Here is a 13,460-nt window from a genome sequence, read left to right as displayed (position 1 = left end):
CGTTTAACCCTTCCCAACCCTTCTTCCCCAACCCAGACACTGCAACACTTGAAGCTGTGAGTTTTCCGTGTATCCTTCCAGAACACTTATACCTACATATACATTGGTATGTTATGTTTACACACGTATCCGTGGATGATATATCCTATTGTTTGGGGGTATGTGCTTTTAAAAAAAAAGTTTCCATACCCATCATTCTGCAACCTGCTTTTTTTTTTCCACGACAGCTTTTGAGATCCTGTTGCATAAATATATTACAATTTTATTTAGCCAGTCCCCTGCTGATGGACAGTTACGTGGCATCTAGTCTTCCACCGTCACAAGCAACGCCGCAACGGATATTCGCGTATATGTCTTCCTGGGCTCCTAGAAACCACCACGATCATCTCTGGGCACTGAACTGCTGGGTTGGAGGGTCTGGTGGATATTATTACTACATGGCCGCCAAAAAGTTTCGCCTCCATCTTTAAAAGCAAGTTGGGAGATGGCCTGGGCTCCGGGGCGGGGGTGGAAGGTTCTCTGTCTCTGCACACCAGGGGTGCGCGGGGTGGGGGGGGCGCCCCCTGACGCCCAGCGCAGCAGCCCCCGCGGCAGCTCCAGGCTCCCCAGGCTTGGCGGCCCCGTCTTCCCCTGCTGCCACAGTCCTGGGCACGCACTGCCTCATACTCGCTCCTGCACCGAGATGCGGCTCTCTTTGCCGTCCTCCTGGGTCACCGGCTGGCAGCCGTGTAAGGTCTCCTGCACCGGAGCAATGGACTGGGCGGGCATAGGATCCTCCTGGTTCTCCACGGGGCCCTGACACATAACCTTAGGGTAGCCGAGGTGTGAGGTTACACCCCCCAACACCTCCAGTAGCCCTTCCCTCAGAAGGAGACCCCTCCCCCAAACACAAGCCCCTTCCCCTTTCCCAAAGGGAGGGTCAGTGCTGATTCAATGGGTGCCTCCTGCCCCCTGCTGGCCAAACAGAGAGTGTCAAGAAGCTTCCAGAGTGGGAGCCTGCGGATCCAAGGAGCTGCCCCTCCAGACCCCACCCAATGACTTGGCACCAAGGCCCCAGAGACATGGTTCCCCACGTATTAAAATGCCAGGAAACATCAGATCTTGCCAATGGTGCCGGGGCTGTTCTTGGGGCGGGGCGGGGGGGGGGGGTGAACTCCGGAGATGACAGAGGTTGGTGGTGGCAGGGAGGGAATGGGAAGAGCCCTCCCTGCAGCCCAGCACTGGCGGTGAGAGCAGCTACTTCTGCTGCCTTCCCGGGGACGACAGGGGCAGACCCTGAAGCAGTTGTCCTGCCACAGAGGCAACAAGGAGTCAGGCTTTCTTTCCAGCTTGCCAAAACCCTGAGCCGGTGCCCGGGCTGACCTACCTTAGTCTCTTGTTTCTCGGCCACTTTTCCTAGAGAGAGAGAGAGAAATGGGATGGGGAGTTGCTGAAGCCAGATCAGGAAACAGGTGGCCACTTCTGTACCTTCTCCTCCCTCCCTCCTTCCCTCATTACCTCCCCACCTGGGGACTCACTGACACAGGCGGACACCAACAGGACAGCAAGCAGGATCCCCATCGTGATGGGGATCACCACCAAGGCTCTTATCCGAGGTGGGGGACCTGGAGAAATCAAGACTTCAATGATGGCCCCCCACCAGCGGCACCCCCCTACCCCCATGCCTAAGGCTGCTGCACCTTGCTGGACTCTAAAATCTTTCAGTGGTTGAGTTCATCTAAAATCCGACGATTCAAACAGGTGGCCCTGGGAGAACGTGGCTGGATGTGTTTAGTGTGACCAGCACATTAAAAAAGAATTCTTGAAATATTTGCCAACTTTTTAAAATTGGGAGATGGCATATTTAGAGTCAGGATATCTGGTTTCTCTTAGAAGTTCGGAAGATCCAGCCCCACCTGCCACCCCTTACCAGAACTGAGGAGTGGTAGCTGTCTCCACCGGCTGCCCACATGCCCCATCCCTCCCCACTCTCTGCCCAGCGCTGAGCTCCATCGGCAGTTATGACCGCACTGTGGCCTTTGTTAAAGAAGCATGGAGGGAGGGCGCCTGGGTGGCTCAGTTGGTTAAGCGACTGCCTTCGGCTCAGGTCATGATCCTGGAGTCCCGAGATCGAGTCCTGCATCAGGCTCCCCGCTCAGCGGGGGGTCTGCTTCTCTCTCTGACCCTCTTCCCTCTCGTGCTGTCTCTCATTCTCTCTCTCAAATAAATAAATTAATTAATTAATTAAATTAATTTAAAAAAGCATGGAGGGAAAAGTAAAGTAATTCTTGGACCTAAGTCTCTATCCTAAATGGGAAAATGAAAGATGCATGGCAGGGACTAGGGTAAGGCAAGTGAAGCATTCACCTTGGGACAAAATCTAAGGGGACACCAAAAAAACCCAGTAATCAAGAAAAGTAATATCTTAATGTCATGTTTTGAAAAATCATATCAATAAACTATAGCTTACAGGCCGGCTGCCTTTTTTTTTTTTTGAGATTCATTTATTTATTTGAGAGAGAGAGAGAGTGAGCGCACACAAGTGGGGGGAGGGGCAGAGGGAAATGAAGAGAATCTCAAGCAGACTCCCCACTGAATGGGGAGCCTGACAAAGGACTCGATCTCACGACCCTGAGATCATGACCTGAGCCGAAACTGAGATCATGACTTTGAGCCAAAATCAGGAGTTGGACGCTTAACCAACTGAGCCACCCAGGTACCCCTGGCTGTCTGGTTTTTTTTGAAGTTTTATTGGAACCAGGGCTGGGATTAGACTGAGGCAAGTGAGGAAGGGCTGGATCACATTTTTATGTCAATTTTGATATTTTGTTCATTATGGGCTTTTTTATACATTAGCTTTGATTTTTTTTAAATGTATCAAATGTTATTTATCTTGATGACTGCGTTTTTCTCACACCCCCTTTAATACTGCATCCAAGGCAAGTGTCTCACTCTCCTCACTCCAGTCCCAGCCCTGCCAAGAGGAAAGTGAGTCTTAAAAAACAGAGAGGGGCGCCTGGGTAGCTTAGTCGTTAGGCATCTGCCTTCGGCTCAGGTCATGATCCTGGAGTCCCGGGATCGAGTCCCACATCGGGCTCCCTGCTCGGTGGGAAGCCTGCTTCTCCCTTTCCCACTCCCCCTGCTTGTGTTCCCTCTACACTGTCTCTCTCTGTCAAAAAATAAGTAAAATCTTAAAAAAAAAAAAAAAAAGAAAGAAAAAACAGAGAGAGTGTCTTAGTCTTAACCGTAGCTTTTCAACTCCTCAACATGACCTGCCTGGTCCCTGCAGTTATTTGAGTCTGTGATCTGTGCTGTAGGCCAACCCATCATTCTAAAATCAAAACCGAGGCCCTGAGAGAAACAGTGTCCCAACATGCTGGTGCTTGAAAGGCAGGGGGGCAGAACAGCATTGCTGGAACACCTTGAAAGTGCAAGAACCCGTGCCAGGCACTTCCCCCAAGTTGCTAAGGGAGCTGCTGTTATCATCCCATTTCACAGATGAAGAAACTGAGGATCAGAGTAGGGAAGTGACTTGCCCAGGCTCCACAGATAAGTGGCAAAGCTGGAATGCCTCAACCCCCAAAACTGCCCTCTCCTCTCACTTCACCTGTTCTCCCTCTTCCCCCCTGCCCCCAGCCCGGTTGTCTCTGTGTGCCCCTGTGTTCCCTTTGAGCTCCCTGCCTCCCGAGGCTGCTGCCAGGGCCCATTCTCCAAGACTCACCACAGACAGCATCCGTCTTGCTAGTCCCCGCCTGAATCTCCATCAGGCCTTTGGTCTTGCAGCTGTGCACAGACAGATGTGCGTGCATGCACACGCATGCACACACACACACACACGACACAGACACAGAGAGAGACAGAAAAAGACATGAAATCTCCCCAACCATAAGATTTCCAACCCCACAGGGAGACCGTCAAAACCAACAAGTTCAGGTTCACCGAGCACATATTGTGGGCAACCTCCTATGCTGGTTATTATGGGAATGGCACAGACTCTGTTCTTACGGAACTCATGAGTTCAGAAAAAAATTGCTGCACACCTTGAAGGAGGAATAATCAGAGAGTCTCTATAGAGTGCCATGCTTTGTCACATAGGCTGAAGTGAACTGGGAATCATTCAGAGAAGGGGAGACCAAGCCCACAATGGCTGGAAGAGACAGGTGATGAGTCAGTCTAAGGTAGGGCTTCTCAGCCTCAGCACTACTGACATTGGGGGCCACATAACTCTGTTGCAGGGCTGTTCTGTGCACCGTAGGATGCTAAGCATCACCCCTGGCTTCCACCCACTAGATCCCAGTAGCAGCCCCTCCCCAGTTGTGACAACCAAAATGTCTCCAAACATTGCCAGATGTCCCCTGGGGAGAAAAATTGCTCAGTTGAGAACCTCTGGTTAAGGGTCGTCCAGAAAGACTGTCCTAGGGGAGATCTGAGTGGCCTTGAAGGATGTAAATTTAGAGCAGCAATACATTCTAGCTGAAACAGGATAACATGATTTGAGGGATTCGGGGGGGGGGGGCATGCCAGATGGTGTGAGGGAACTAAGGAAAATTGGGCTTTAGGACCAGATCGCTGGTAATCAGCCATGAAGGTTTCAACCGGATCCAGCTGGTAAATTACATCAGCATCCAACCAGATGACCACACAGTGACAGGACTCAGGGGGCCAGAGAGCTCACAGGAGGAGAAATTACGGACAAGTGGACAGCCAGGAGGCCCATGCAGACATCTCAATATGGGATGATGAAGACGTGGTTCCAGGAGGAGTGGGGAGGAGTGGACAGAAGAAAACATCGCCAAGAAAAATACATCTCAAGTGGGGGAAAAGGTGAGAGGCTACAAAGAAAGCATATATATAAGAGTGCTTAGGCATCTACAAGTCACTCCTATGTTTCTTTTCCTCATGCCTTGTGAGATGAAGGGCATTCCCATTTTCCAAATGAGGGCACTGGGGCTCAAAGGAGGGTCACACACTTATGTGGGATCATATCTTTTCTAAGCTGCACTGATGCCAGGACCCAGTGCTCTGATTCTACTAACCCAGCTCCCCTGGGTATCATTCAACATCTATCAGTAAAGATTTACTGAGCACCTACTGTCCACCTGGCATTGTTCTAGGCATAAGGAATGCATCGTTGGAGGAAAAAAAAAGCCAAGTCTCTACACTAAAGGAATTTGCAGTCTACTGGAGCAAGGCAGATAGGAACCAAATAACAAAGTACTGTATGGAATGCTAGTATTTGTGTGGAAAATACGTGTGTTTGCATGTGTGTGCATTTATTTGTTTGTATGTAGAATCTCTGGTAGGACACACAAAGAACAGAAGTTACCTCCAGGGAGTGGGTGAAAGGAGACTTATCACCATAGGCCTCTTTGTGCCTTGTGTCCCACGAGCCTGTCTCACCCATTTTTTAAAATTAAATGTAGAAAGTTAATTGGGCACATGTTGAAGGGTATTCCAAGCAGGAGTGTTGGATACAAGAGAACGAACAGTGTGTTGAGGGGATTGCAAGTAGCATGGGGGAAGAAGTCAGGAAACGGAGCTGGAAGGTTGGGGGCCCATGCGAAGGAGTCTGGGTTTCGTCCTAAAGGCACAGAGAGCCATGAAACATTTTAAATAGGGAGCACCATGATCTGAAATACACTGTAGAAAGCTCACTGTGGCAAGAGGGTGGGGGGAGAGAGCAGAGGCAGGGAGGCCGGTGAGGAGGCGAAGGCACCATCCAGACCACAGTGATGACCGTGAAGATACTGAGAAGGAATCCCAAAACATCTAGAAGGCCAGATGGACAGGACTTGGTGACTGATTTGGGAGGGACCATGGGACAAGTGCCCAGACCCATGGGAGTGTCTTCCCAGAGGGTGAGAGGGGCAGGCAAGTGAGCCCATTTGGCGCCTGTGGGTCACCTGCACGAAGGTGGACCGCTGGTGGTGGTATATGACTGTCTGGGACCCAGGAGACAGATCTAGACAGGAGATGTTGTTTGGGAACCATGGATACAGATGAGATGCTCAGGGGAGGTGGGCAAAGTGACTGGGGAGTAGAGCCTAGAACTAAGGCCAAGGAAACCGGGTAGGAGGAGCAGAGGAGGGGTAGAAGGAAAGCAAGAGAGGCGTCACAGTGCCCCCAAGAAGGGAGTTTGGTGAAGACTGAGAGATCAGCAGCGTCTGTTACCACTGAGACAGAGCAGGCAAAAAAATGCTGAGAAGTGGCCTTTTTGGTCAGCCACGAGGACACTCTAGAAGTTCTCTAAGTGCACAAGTGCGTGGACATGGGGAGCAGGGGCTGAAGGACAGGGGGCCAGATAGAATGAAGTAGTCCTACGCCCCTCTTAGGGCAGGAAACACAGAGATGGATCCTTGTACCTTGTCCAAGGGTGACACTTTTCCAAAGCAGATGACACATTGGAGAAGAAGCCGACGGGGCAGGGATGGCAAATGGTATCAGAAACCCCTGTAGCTGGAAGGGAGGAGGCAGCATTCGTCATCACAGTGGACCACCTGTCCAGCTCCCAAGGGAATGGTGGACAGGCAGGGCAGGAAGAACTGCCTGTTTCAAGGGCTGTCCCCCAGCACAGAGCTTCCCCGGTGGAAGCCTCCTCCCCCACTGCCCTCCCAAGGCAGATACCCAGGGCTGGAGGCCGGATGAGAAAGGTTCCGCTTCCTGCTCACCAAGCAGAGATCCCAATGCAGGCGGGTCAAGGCTGAGTGCCCACTGCCCAGCCCCTCACCCGGAGCCTCAGCTCCTCTCTCCTGCCTGCAGAGCTGACTCCCAGACAGGCCACGTACCGATCTGCTTGACTCCCAGCCCAGGGGGGCACAGGCTGTGCAGGGTACAGCTCTCACAGGTGTTGCTGGTACAGTGGAGACCTTCATTGCAGGTGCAAGCGGTGTCTGTTTCTGAGGTGCCCTCCCTCTGGACCCGGAGCCCTAGGTCTGAACAGAGATGGCAGGAAGGATGGGGATGGGGACCCCTTAGCAGTCATGCTAGGGGGATCTGCTCCTCACACGTCCTGCTTTTATTTTCTGAGACCCTCTTCCAAGGAGGGATGGGGATCAAATTATTTAACAACCCGTACAACCAAGACTGCAACCAATCAGAACAGACCCGAGCTATACCAAAAAAAAAAAAAAAAAAGCAATGGCTGCATTGTCAGGAATGAGCCAGACTATCAGCCTAGCTCCCGCGCACCCCTTCCCCAGCAGCCCACGCACTGGGATCGCAGTATTTGTGCTGGTGACAGCGTCTCTCTGAGTTCCAAGTGCCTAGGAATTCGCCTGTTTTGCAGCGAGTGCATTCTGTGTTGATGGTCTCTGTGCAGTCATTCACCAGTTTCTCTCCTGGAAAACATCGGGAAATGAGATGGCTCCAGCCAGCTCAATGAGTCAGACACTTATCAAAAACTGAGCAGGCTGGGGTTTAGGGTGGGGGGTTCAAAGATGACTGTCTCGGACCCTTCCAGACTTCATAAACTGGTGGGGGCCTTGGGAGAAACAGGAACCCTAGTGCTGGGTAGTGCAGAGAGGGAGCCCAGAACATTCTGAGAGCAGGGCAGCGATGGGAAGAATCCCAGGGGTCATTTAAGACTCAAGTTGACAGCTGACACATAGGGTCTGCATCTGCCAGCAAACCAAGAAGGGTCCCACTATGGGGCCAGGGGGGTGGCAGCTCACCTGGCGGACACAAATTACAGCACTGATTGTGTATTAGGTATTGCTTTTCTCTGCATGCAGTGTGTTCTGGGTGGACCTAAAAACAGAATGGGATGATTTGAGGGGATCTTGAAATCTCTGCTGCAGCTTCTATGGCAGGATGGTGGAAATCAGCCAGGACAGAGGTTAGTACTGAAGTGAAGTCCAGAGCAGAAAAATGAAGCCTGCATATTATTTGGTGTGTTTGTTTTTAACTAAACTGCCAACTGATGTGATTATAAAAGGACCCAGAGGATCGGCCTGGCATTTCACAAAGTGATTGCGCTGGAACATCACAATATTCTCTGAACTAAACAGATCTGCTTTTGGCTTGACTCCTGAGTCCCTCCTCTTCCCAAAGACCCAGAAGCACATGAGGGCTCCAGTATCTCCCCTGGAGTCCTGAGGCTGGCTGGCTTCAGCTGGTCCTAGTTCTGGCTGGGGCTATATTTAGCACTTGGTGGCTTCCTTCTATTCTTCTGTTGCCCACCCTTTTCCCCTCTCCAAACCCTCATCATCCAATCCTCTGATCATCCAACCCCTCCCTCATGAAATGCCAGGACTATGAAGCTGGAAGGATTAAAATCCAATGTGTTTGCTTTACAAATGGTTAGCCTAAGGACCAGGGAGGTGGGGCACTTGCCCAGGGTCACACAGCCATAGAATCTGATGAGAACTCAGGTCTCAATACTGCCCCCTCTCCATCAACTTAGGTCTTGCCTGGGCTATTTTTACTCCATCCAGGTACCACCCATGCTATTAATTACTTCTCATTAATTTAAATACATTGATTTTTAAATATAAACCTTATATCATTGCCATGAGAGAAGAGCCAGTATCACTTCTCATAAATAAAAGGTAACCCTAAAAATAAATTCAACAGAAGCGCAGCAATGTTATTAAAAACCCAGCTAGTCGCTCTGCTTGCTGACAGTCCTCCTCTCCAAGGCTGCTCTTGGTTTTTGTTTAAAAAGGAGGATTAGCAAGTGCTGGAGAGGTTTTAACTTTATTCTAGCTCCAGAGACTTCCTCCATGAAAAAAAAAAAGAGAGAGAAGTATTTTAATAGAAGTGTAAAGTGAATTTCTGTTGTTTAGTTCTATATCCGTGTGTTCCCTAAAATCATGCCACACTTCAGGAACAGCCAGTGAAAAGAGCACAGGCTTGAGAGTCAAACAGCTTAAGGCTCCAATCTTGCCTTTGTATCGCTCACTACTTTGTTTCTCTTAGCCTCAGTTTCCACATCTCTAAAATGTATACGTATACGTATACTCTAAAATGTATATGTATACAGCCTGGCCCAGTAGCTAGCACATAGTAGGGCTCATTTAAATGGCAGTTTTAATTATCATATATATGTGACTATCTGCTGGGATGACTAACACCCTGGATTCTGCCTAATTGGTGGCTCTCATTCAGCTTGGGTGAGAAAATTACTTACAGAGAAGCATCTTATTCCAAATGGGGAAGAAAATATAAAAGTCTGTTGCTTCCACTACCACATCCTGTGAATGTTCTTCCTGCAACCCTGTGGACCTTCCCACCAGACTCCCAGAGCAACGAATGTCCCTTGTGCCATTTTCAAACCCACGAGAAATACAGCTCCTTCTCTGAAAGTTTGTCAATCCCCTGCTCCCACTCCATAGCTCCAGTCCTTCTGACACAAAGAAGCTCAGGACCAAGGCTTGGAGAGGCCGGCTCTGGAATCAGGCAGATGTGGATTTATATCCAGGTTCCACCTAGCTATGAGAACTTTGGCAAGCTATTTCCTCTCTCTGAGCCTCAGTTTGCTTATCTGTATAATGGGGGAGTTGAAAAAAATCAGACCAAGAATGCCTGTAAAGAATTTTGCTCAGAGCCTGACACATGGGAAGCTCTCACAAATAGCCCCTGCTATTTTTGCCCCCACCTGGTCTCTACCTGGAGCCAAAACTGGCAGTGTGCTCTTGAGAAGCCCAAATCACCCTTCACGCTACCTCCCCTGGCTCTTCCTCTAATCCCTCCTATAAGAGTCCTCCTCCTCTTCCTCCTCCCTCCAGCTCCACCTTCTTCCTGCCTCCTTTCTTCCTAAGAACCATTGCTTAGAGTGAAAATGAAAGTTCTGGGACCAAAGCAGCTTCCCCACTGACTCTTCCCCTGCTGCTGACTCCCCTCTCCAACCCCTCCATGGGTCTTTCCTACTCAGACTTCATGCCAGAAACTACAGCCCTTGAAAGTAGGGGGAGGCCGGAGGGGTTGGGATGAGAGGGTCAGGTACTTGGGGGATTCCCAGCCTCCAGAATGAGGAACTACAAAAATACATTTAAACAAAAAGTGAGTCAAGTGTGGGCTTCTGAAAATCCCGGAGACATGCTTGGTTGGGCATAACTGAGACTTTCTGGTGCCTGGAGAAACCCCGGCTGGTCTCCTAACCCTTTCTTGGGTCCCATGAACTATTCATCTCCCCCCAAGAGGTCTCCTATATCATCTTAAATTAGAGAGGCAGAGACACAGCCTTGAGTATTCCTCCTAGGTTGGATCACTCAGGATTTGGGAGTGGGGATGGGAGAGTTAAAAGCTCCTTGCCTTCTCAAAGAAGTACCTGGGCCCCTGCACCCACCCTTGTTCCCACAAGATGCCCTGGAAGAAGGCATCCCCAGGTGGCCAGGATATGATAACCACTCACAGAGGCTGGCATCTGTCCGCAATGGAAAAGGGACAGGAAACCGGCCAGACCCGCCTCTTCCCTTGCCCGGCCTCCCTCCTCGCCTCTGAAACCCATCACCAGTCTCCGTGCGGCCAGCCTCTAAAGCAAACCCAGACTGCAGCCTTTTGACCAAATAAAAGCTTGAGGCTCCCCAAATCCCAACGCCATCCACGCCACAGGTGCACGTTTTTTGCAGCGCCCCCACTATGCGCCCTCTGTGGATTACCTGGGACCCCAACCTGGAAGGAGACAGAGGTAGCCTACCTCGTACAACCAGGACCCGGGGTACCTTACCCAGCTTCTCCACACACCTGTCTGTCCTCCCAAAATCAGCTGGAAGGTCCCTTTCCCGAAATATTGCTTCTCTTCCCATTCCCCACTCTCAAATCCCCAAATCCCCTGTCGGGTCGGAGCAGAAACTCAACTCACGGCGGTCAACAAGGAGCCCCAGAAGAGACAGCGCAGAGGCAGAAGAACCATGGCGAGGTGAATACCAGGCGGCGGAGGAGGGGCGCGGAGACTGGGCCTCTAGTAACTCCCCCAGCCCGTGCCCCCCGCCCCGCCCAGGAAATGGGCGGGGTCTTCTGGGACCAATCGTGGTCAGCTTCCTTGGGCGGGGCGGAGCTCCTGACGACTCTTCGCCCCCGGATTTCCCCTGGACGTTCCTAGGAGTCTAATTCTCCCGGGAGTTTAGGGACGCGCTTTTGGCGCGGGGGAGGGCGCGTGGTCCCAAGACGAGTACTTCCTCCTCGCCCCTGGGGCTCAGAGGCCAAGCTGAAGAGGGCGGGGCGCTAGCAGTCTTCCCGGAGAGCTAAAGGAGAGGAGACACCCACGTGCTGTGAAGACGTCCCAGGGACCCCCCCCTACGGTTCTCCCCCGCAGCCTCCGGGAATTCCGGCAGAACCGAAAGTGTCCGCACCGCGGATGGAGAGGCCTGAGGAAGTTCCCCCATCCCTGAAAACGGGAAGGCCACAGCTGGGGGTGTGGGGAAAAGGAGGGCGTTTCAAGGAAAGGAGTTTACCAGCTTAAAGTTTCGCTCTCTTTCAAAGGAAATTCCCTCGAGTGGGCGCAGCGTCCCAGCCTCCCCATCCATCCATCCATCCATGCATCCTTGCGTCCCCGCCAGAGTCTATTCCATCCCGGTTCCCGGCCGGCGGCTGGAGATAGGCAATTAGAGTAGTACATCAGCCTTTCGTGGGATCGTGGGACCCCAGGAGTATCTCAGGGGACTTGGGACCCTCTCGTTCTGTAGAAACCCCCACACCCTGTGCCTACATTTCCCGGGTTCTGGCCCTCCAAGCCATTCTTCAACCAATGTTAACACTCTACTCCACAGCATGGAACTCCTGAATTCTGTTCTGGGCTCTGACTCTGATGGGTTGCGTTCGGTTGAGCTTCTGTTGTCCCCAATGGAATCTGAGGAGCTTGAACTAGGCAGTTGTTGGGGTGATGACACTCCAAGTTCTGCATTTCTGGGCCAGGCCAAAAGGCCTGCCTGCATAGATCAGGGAGGATGGGAGAGGAAGGGGCTGCTAACCCCATCTCCCTGGCTTCTGCTGCAAAGGGCACCCTCCTTTCCAACACGTGCCACTAATTCAGAAGCTCATCATCTCTCGCCTGGGCTGTCTCAATGGCCTCACTCATTCACTAGGTACCTGTTGAGCCCCTACTATGGGCCAGCAGGCAACTCCCAACTAACCGCCCCACCCCAACATTGTTCATCCTATTGCAGTTTTCTTTGCAAACCCCAGATCTGATCTGATCAGGACACTTCTCTGCTGAAAAACCTCTTTGGGCTCCCATCCTCAGGATGGTCCAAACTCCTTCTCATGACATAGAAAGCCCTTCTGCACTCCACCCCCACCTGTCTGCCCATGTTCACTGCCTGCCATGTCCTCCCATGCACACCGGTTTCCACCATGCTCTCCTTCTCCCTATTTTCAAACAATCTTTTCTTTTTACTGTGTCTTGCTGTTTCCTTCTTTCCCCTCTCCTTCCTGGAACCAGTTTAAATTTCAATTCCTCTTCAGTTAAGCCTCCGCTTAACTCCCTGAGACAGAGGTAGTCGCTCCACCCCCCCCTCCCCCCCCCCCCCCCCCCCCCCCCCCCGCAGCATTAGTGTGCTGGACTAGAACTCCATCTGTCTGGCCCCACTGGACTGGGAGCATCTTGAGGGCAGGACGGAATTCATCCCAGTCCTGGGCATGTAATAGGACACCAATACACACTTGCTGAACAAATAAATGAGTAAGGGGGTTCAGTAGCTTCTCATTCCCAGCACACCCTCCATCAAGAAGGATGTGGGGACAGGAGGTGCAAAGCTGGCTGGTAGTCCAACACACCTCAAGCTGGTGGTCAGACACCAATAAGCCAGGAACACTTGAAATCAGAGTCCAGAGGACTGCACAAAACCCATCCAAACATGCCTGGGATGAAGAGAACATTAAACTCTCTTTTCCCTTTTTAATCCACTTCAAAAAGCAAGTACAGTTTTAATTCCTTTGGGGGGGGGAGGGCGTTGCTATAATAACTTCAGCCATTACTTATTCTTTATTTGCTTGATTCCAAAATTGGGCCCTTCACAAAACTGCCTTGGGAAGCCAGTACACAGAATTAAAACATTAATTATATTATATAAAACGTATCATAGCCACAATTAAAGCAGCTTAAATTAATGTGTGAAAGAATAAATAGTAGCCTTCGGGTTGCCTCATGGGGCGAAGACCAGATAAGATAAAGGGAAGATATTTTAGTATATGCATATCCAAAGGAGATGTGTGCTGGCGGGGACAGGCCAAGAGAAGGCATAGAATCTTCCTGGGCTGAGCAGAATTACGCTGGAAGAGGAAAGAGAAAAGATGATTTATGGGGAAGGTGGGTTCAATGATAGGAGTAGGGCAAAGGACATTCCAAAGAGTGGGGACCCAGGATTTTGAATAACAGAAAATGGCCTTTGCAGGGGAGTGGGGGTTCCAGGGCCACGTGGATGGGTAAGAAGTAGGCCTGGAGGTCAAGTCCACAACACAATCAGAATCTGGTGAGCAGATGATTCTAATACGCAAACCCCATTGTGTTGCTCTTAGATATTTGTTTGTTTGTTTGTTTGTTT

General features: G+C 51.0%; 1 protein-coding gene across 8 annotated transcripts; it reads right to left on the bottom strand.

Moving 5' to 3' along the window:
* Positions 1–241: 241 nt before the first annotated feature.
* On the bottom strand, positions 242–10,885 carry CD40 (CD40 molecule). 8 transcript variants are annotated; one of them, XM_035006453.1, is made up of 9 exons: positions 10,781–10,885; positions 7,650–7,725; positions 7,191–7,316; positions 6,765–6,911; positions 6,342–6,435; positions 3,701–3,762; positions 1,498–1,604; positions 1,367–1,395; positions 242–807 (listed from the first exon to the last, which is right to left on the bottom strand). In XM_035006453.1, exons 1-9 carry the CDS (start codon positions 10,829–10,831, stop codon positions 711–713), a joined length of 789 nt encoding a protein of 262 aa, XP_034862344.1. In that variant the 5' UTR covers positions 10,832–10,885; the 3' UTR covers positions 242–710. The 8 variants fall into 8 exon arrangements, with proteins under 8 accessions (XP_034862344.1, XP_034862346.1, XP_034862340.1 ...); XM_035006455.1 differs by having other exon boundaries at positions 242–795; XM_035006449.1 differs by having other exon boundaries at positions 1,506–1,604.
* Between the last annotated feature and the right edge of the window lie 2,575 nt (positions 10,886–13,460).

The sequence above is a fragment of the Mirounga leonina genome, unplaced genomic scaffold (assembly GCF_011800145.1).
Source record: "Mirounga leonina isolate KUSES-001 unplaced genomic scaffold, KU_Mleo_1.0 Mir_150, whole genome shotgun sequence".
Classification (NCBI taxonomy): Eukaryota; Metazoa; Chordata; class Mammalia; order Carnivora; family Phocidae; genus Mirounga; species Mirounga leonina.
The sequence above is the reverse complement of the archived record's forward strand: the minus strand, read 5'-3'. Positions and strand labels throughout refer to the sequence as shown.

Bases quoted from the DNA above. Each gene is read 5' to 3' on its own strand.
- CD40 (XM_035006447.1), bottom strand. From the start codon at position 10,831: ATGGTTCTTCTGCCTCTGCGCTGTCTCTTCTGGGGCTCCTTGTTGACC. The intron at 7,317-7,649 runs GTGAGCTGCCAC...GATGTTTTCCAG, and splicing joins CTGTAATTTGTGTCCGCCAG to GAGAGAAACTGGTGAATGAC. The intron at 6,912-7,190 runs GTGCGTGGGCTG...ATCTCTGTTCAG, and splicing joins GCACAAATACTGCGATCCCA to ACCTAGGGCTCCGGGTCCAG.